The sequence below is a fragment of the Mangifera indica genome, chromosome 1, assembly GCF_011075055.1.
Source record: "Mangifera indica cultivar Alphonso chromosome 1, CATAS_Mindica_2.1, whole genome shotgun sequence".
NCBI lineage: Eukaryota > Viridiplantae > Streptophyta > Magnoliopsida > Sapindales > Anacardiaceae > Mangifera > Mangifera indica.
The window spans coordinates 17304955-17311111 of record NC_058137.1 but is presented as its reverse complement, the minus strand read 5'-3'; the positions used below and the strand labels follow the sequence as shown (position 1 = coordinate 17311111).

The following is a 6157-nucleotide window of genomic DNA, read 5'->3' as shown; positions in this document are numbered from 1 at the left end:
GTATATAGCCACCCAGTACAGTTCAAGTATGTATGATAAGGATATGACTTTTAGATATTCCTCATGTGATTAGCAAGATGCATCACATATGTACCCGAGGTAAGGGCTATCTTCGGATGGTTTATTAGTAGTTCCAATCAGCTTATGTGGTAAATGAAGGAACTACTATCAGAGAATTCTTCATGTGATTAGGGTGTCCCAGTCAGATACCTTAATAGACCAATTGACATGTGCATGAGACACTATAGTAACTTTCACCAGGCATTAGATATGCTAATTTTAACTCATTCAAATATATAATTAGACATATTTGAATTAATCAATTAATCAATCAATTACACAATTAACAATTACATACCTTATCATCAGTGAATATAATTCCTATATGACTCAATCCAGGAATATCTCTTTTATGCCACTTGAACATTCATTTTGGCGTATCAATAACAATCGAGTCCACCCAATTATATAGGGTGTCGATCATCTTGTGACCCAAAACTGTAATGTAAACATCAATGTTTAAATTTCATTAATAATTTTTTTATTTAACAATTAACATATATAATTAACAAATACACACTTCCTTGGAATACGAGCGAGAACCCAAATATATCATATTTATGGATATTTATCATACGATTGGAGCAGATCCTTTCACTCACCTTGGACATCGACTCGTATGTCATATCCCATATCTAAACATCCTACAGGTATTAACTGAAACTGTCAAAGTGATTGACTAACTGGAGATACTTTGTAGATACCTTCTTTTGTCTATCATTCCCTAATAACACCATATGAAGGCAATACAATAAGGCCATTTTGACAACTTGATATTGTCATCTCCTCATAGATTTGTTGAGAAAACTAGCTCCAAATCATGATATTGCACCTTCTAACATCCCTGAAAATAGATCTCCTGAATCATATCTCTAAAATCTCACAGAAATATGATGAAACAATAGTGATCTAACTGAATGGTAGCTCGATCATAAGTGCAAACTCGAATGGCTGAACCTCACGTTAATCCCATTAATCCTAAACCAAAACTCATGTCTCCCTAAACCCTGATACAATTGTTGTAACGTGAATGAGGGTACCAACTCTTCGCTAAATCTTGTATCTGGTATTCAAAATAAAGTCCAAAACATATCCTTTCAAACAACCACAACTGTGTTTGTGTCAATGTAGATTTAATCTTAGACATTGTATTTAATTGTACACACGAAGTCACCTTTGCCCAAAAGTGTTGTGCCTCGTCCAAAATTCTCAATTCACCACTAGAGACTTTATGTTTTCTTTTTTGGGAAACTCCTATAAAATTCAATAACTGCACGTCGAAAAATTGAGGAATGATAAAAATAAAAAAATTGACTAGAAATTCAAAAACTACATGTCGAAAAATTCTAGAATGATAAAAATTGAAAAACAGATAAAAAGTTCAAAAAATACACGTAAAAAAATCCAAGAATGGCAAAAATGAAAAACATATTGAAAATTCGAAAACTATACATTGAAAAACCCTAAAATAACAAAAATAAAAAAACAAACCTAAAATTCTAGAAATATATGTCAAAAAACTCAAGAATGACAAAAATAAAAGAATGGGCCTAAAATTTGGAAATTATACGTCGAAGAATCTTACAATAACAAAAATTAAAAAAATTGACTTCAAATTTGAAAACTACACTTCTAAAAAATCTTCGAATGAAAAAAAACCTAAAAATAGACTAAAATTTGAAAACTATATATTGAAAAACCCAAGAATGAAAAAATAAAAACAAATTTAAAATTTGAAAACTACACGTCGAAAAACCCAAGAATGATAAAAACTGAAAAACAAACCTGAAATTCGAAAACTACACATTGAAAAACCCTAGAATGATAAAAATTAAAAAAAAGACCTGAAATTAGAAAACTACATATCGAAAAACTCTAGAATAACAAAAACCGAAAAACTAATCTAAAATTTGAAAACTACTCGTAGAAAACCTAAGAATGATAAAAAAATAAATATGAAATTTAAAAATTACACATCAAAAAACCCAAAAAAGAGAAAAATTGCAAACATACCTAAAATTTGAAAACTACACATAAAAAAACCCTAGAATATAAAAAAAAGGGCATAAAATTCGAAAATGACATCTTCTTTGCTATTTTCGTCATCGAAAAACCCTAGAATATGAAAAAACCAAGATAAGGAGACGATGTTCTCACCTTGTTTGCTATTTTAGTCACTGAAAAACTACAAAAATGTCGAAGAAAAGCCGATGTTTTGAGCTGTCATCGAAGCCTTGTGAAAGCCTTGGGTTTTCTCCAAATTTTGGAACAATGAATTCAGGAAAAATATGGGTGGGAATATGAATTTATTTTGTTTATATATAAAGACATTTCAGCCATTTCATGTTAATGGGGCATTTTTACATAATTGGAAAATTCTGTTTAAACCTATAATATTTAGGACACTCATGTAAAAACCCTTATGAAAATATTGGTTTATCGCAATGTTGAACTAGAGTATTTTAAAGATATGAAGTACAGAAGGGAATTAAAGAAGCTAATATAAGAGGGCGGACGTTTGATATATTTAATGAATATGTGTATGGAAAAGAATTCGGGTGCAGCAGAGCTATCTAATTCTAGTGCACTTCTCTTGTTATAAAATTTAATTTTGGATACAGTCTATGTGTTACTTCCATCGAATATGTCTCCAACGCATTTTATTACCCTCCTCTACCTCTACACTTCAAATCGGCTCAGCCCATCAGTCCGCCGCCATATTAAGGAAGCCCTTTTTATCCCAAGAGTTATATGCAAGCAATGTCAAAATCGGCGAGCTGTCACGTGTGGGTAATTTACAAGCCGCTCGCAAACTGTTCGATAAAATGACAACGAAAGACGTTGTCTCATGGAATGCTATTATCACTGCCCACTGGCAGAATGGGCTTCTCCAAGAATCCAAAAATTTGTTTCAAATAATGCCAGTGAAGAATATAGTCTCCTGGAATAGCATGATCGCTGGCTGCATTGAGAATGAGAGGATTGACGAGGCTCTTGACTACTTTCGAGCCATGCCCAAGAAAAATACCGCCTCATATAATGCAATGATATCAGGTTTTGTAAAATATGGTCGCATAGAGGAAGCTAGTCGGCTCTTTGAAGAAATGCTTAGGAAGAATGTTATTTCTTACACTGCAATGATTGATGGGTATATGAAGATAGGGGAGGTTGATAAGGCAAGGGAATTGTTTGATCAAATGCAGTGTAAAAATTCTGTTTCTTGGAATGTGATGATTAGCGGATATGTGGAGAATGGCAGGTTTCAGGAAGCTAGAGAATTGTTTGAAGGGATGCCAGAGAGCAATAAAAATGTTATAGTGGTTACGGCTGTGATTATGGGGTACTGTAAGGAGGGGATGGTGGAAAATGCTAGACTTTTGTTTGAAAGAATCCAGAATAAAGATCTTGTGTCTTTTAACGCAATGATAAACGGTATGCTCAGTTTTACTCATGCATGGTTTGCACCTTTTGTTATATTAACTGCAAATATCTTGAAACTAACTCTTGTTCTGTGATATTCTAATCTTTTTGTATTACTCCAGGGTTTTGATATTTGATACGCTTAGCTGTTTCCTTTTACAATATGCAGGGTATGCACAAAATGGTGCTGGTGAGAAAGCATTGAGCTTATATTCAAAGATGCTTGGGATGGGCCTGCAACCAGATCAGGCAACCCTTGTTTCAGTATTCACTGCCTGTTCTGCTTTTGCATCTCTTAAAGAAGGGAGACAAACTCATGTAGTTGTCATAAGAAATGGGTTTGTTACAAATGTGTCTGTATGTAATGCTTTGATTATGATGTACAGCAAATGTGGTTGTATCCTTGAGTCTGAGTCAGCTTTTAGACAAATACACACTCCAGATATTGTTTCGTGGAATAGTATTATTGCAGCATTTGCACAGCACGGACTCTATGAGAAAGCTCTTAATTTTTTCAGCCAGATGACTATGAATGACTTTGAACCAGATTGGATTACTTTTCTTAGTTTGTTGTCTGCATGTGGACATGCAGGGAAGGTGAAAGAGAGCACAGATTTGTTTGAATTGATGGTAAAAGATTATGGAATCGTCCCCAGGTCTGAACACTATGCTTGTTTGGTTGATATATTGAGTCGAGCTGGGCAGTTGGAGAAGGCATGTAAGGTTATTAAATTTATGCCATTTAAACCTGATATTGGGGTCTGGAGCTCTCTTCTCGCTGCTTGTAACATGTATCTGAATGTGGAATTAGCAGAATTAGCAGCCAAGAAAATTAGGGATTTGGATCCTCATAACTCAGGGCCTTATGTTATGCTGTCCAACATATATGCGGCAGCTGGAATGTGGAGAGAAGTTACTAGAGTGAGGATCCTAATGAAAGACCAACAAGTTAAGAAGCAACAAGCTTATAGCTGGATGGAAATCGATAATAAAATGCATTTTTTCTTAGGAGGGGATATATCTCATCCAGATACTGATAAGATTTATTTGGAAATTAAGAGGGTCAGTCTACATTTGAAGTCTATGGTTGATATTGCAGAAATCGTTTCATCATGAAGCATTTTCGATTGACATACAAATTGTTTGATGTGAAAGCCTAGAACTAATTCAGTCAATTCCAAAGTGAATGCATTTAGCGAAGGAAAAGAGGATGCTTGTCAATGTGGGAGTTGGGAAGAGTAAAAGCATAGTTTCTGAAGCCAGATGTCCGGGAAACTTGGCTAGCAATTGATGGAGAAACAGAGAGGGTGATTAGATTTATGCCTAAATGGATGGGTGTTAACTAGTGAGAGGAGGGATCAGCCATTAATGATAATCTTTGCTAGTGGTTCTTCTGGTTGTGCTAATGCTTTAAGCAAGCAATAACGCACAGGATTAAATACTTGTGGAGCTGGATGATACAAAACTGGAACATGGGATTTCAAAATATACAGAAGCACAACAGATTTGAGAGACTCTATAACAATTCGTGTGAACAAAAACGGAGATGGAAGATGAAAAATTGGCTAATTTTATTTTGATTATCATAGTTGGTTACATTTATGAACTATAACATTATTGCTGGTTGCATTTTTTTTATTGTTTCATGTAATTTTTGTATTAATCTAGAACTCGGCTAGTAATACAAATTAGTTCTTAATGTCTATCCGAAAATACATATTAAAAAGTATTCAATTATTTAAGACCACCTGGTTTTATATATAGATAATTGATATGGTTGTTACATTAGGCGGAGATTGGATACTTCAGCTGCAAATAACTTTTGGACCTGGGAAATTTCTTCCCATAGCAGTCCCAGAACACCATGCTCAAAAGAAAGGAAAAAGCACACGTTTCTAATTCTACATGTTTCGAAATTAGTAGAAATTAAAACAGTCATTAAGAATGATCAAACAAGCAGCCAATACTGGAACTAACATAAAGTTTTAATATGGTTCCCATTACTGGCCAACCCGAAGTGTTTTAATAATATATCCTTAATACTAGTACTAGAATCCAGATAATAAACCCACCTGCTCGGATAAATCATTCCTTGAATTCGCTGTATGGGAAAATACATAAAATTCCTTGGCTGTTATATACAAGATGCCTTTCCACCATATAAAATCAATAAATGCTGGGTGACTAGCTGTGGAAAAAGAGCTTTGGATGGATGGGTAGCTGTGAAAAAATTACCTAGATGAATTAATGAAAATGAAGGTATAATGTTGGGCTCCCACCAAGTGTAAAAAAATAGGCAGTGGTTTAATACTATAAATACCCTCTCCTCTTTGCTGTTGAGATATCTCCAATTTTTACATTTTCATGTATATCATATCTTGTTCCTATTTTATTGCAAGAAAGTATGAAGCAGTTTTCACTTTATTGTGATACATTATAATATGATTTTTCTTATTTCTAATTTTTCTCAACTTTTCTATTTACATTCACGGCACATTATCAACATTATTTGTTCAGGTATACCTTAATATTTTTTTTAATTATGTTATTGTCGTATTTATATGATGCAAATATAGATATCATAATTATGATATTGTCATATTTGTAAAATTTTAATTATGTTATTGCCATGTTTATATGATACAAATATGGATATCATAATTATGATATTGTTATA

At 33.5% G+C, this 6157-nt stretch overlaps 1 protein-coding gene across 1 annotated transcript; it reads left to right on the top strand.

The window, feature by feature from the left end:
• Nucleotides 1-2477: 2477 nt before the first annotated feature.
• LOC123214621 (pentatricopeptide repeat-containing protein At4g02750-like) lies at nucleotides 2478-5076 on the top strand. Its single transcript, XM_044634503.1, has 2 exons — nucleotides 2478-3492; nucleotides 3650-5076. The coding sequence occupies exons 1-2, from the start codon at nucleotides 2685-2687 to the stop codon at nucleotides 4594-4596; spliced, it is 1755 nt and encodes a 584-aa protein (XP_044490438.1). The 5' UTR covers nucleotides 2478-2684; the 3' UTR covers nucleotides 4597-5076.
• Nucleotides 5077-6157: the final 1081 nt, after the last annotated feature.

Bases quoted from the DNA above. Each gene is read 5' to 3' on its own strand.
- LOC123214621 (XM_044634503.1), top strand. From the start codon at position 2,685: ATGTGTTACTTCCATCGAATATGTCTCCAACGCATTTTATTACCCTCC. The intron at 3,493-3,649 runs GTATGCTCAGTT...TACAATATGCAG, and splicing joins TTTTAACGCAATGATAAACG to GGTATGCACAAAATGGTGCT.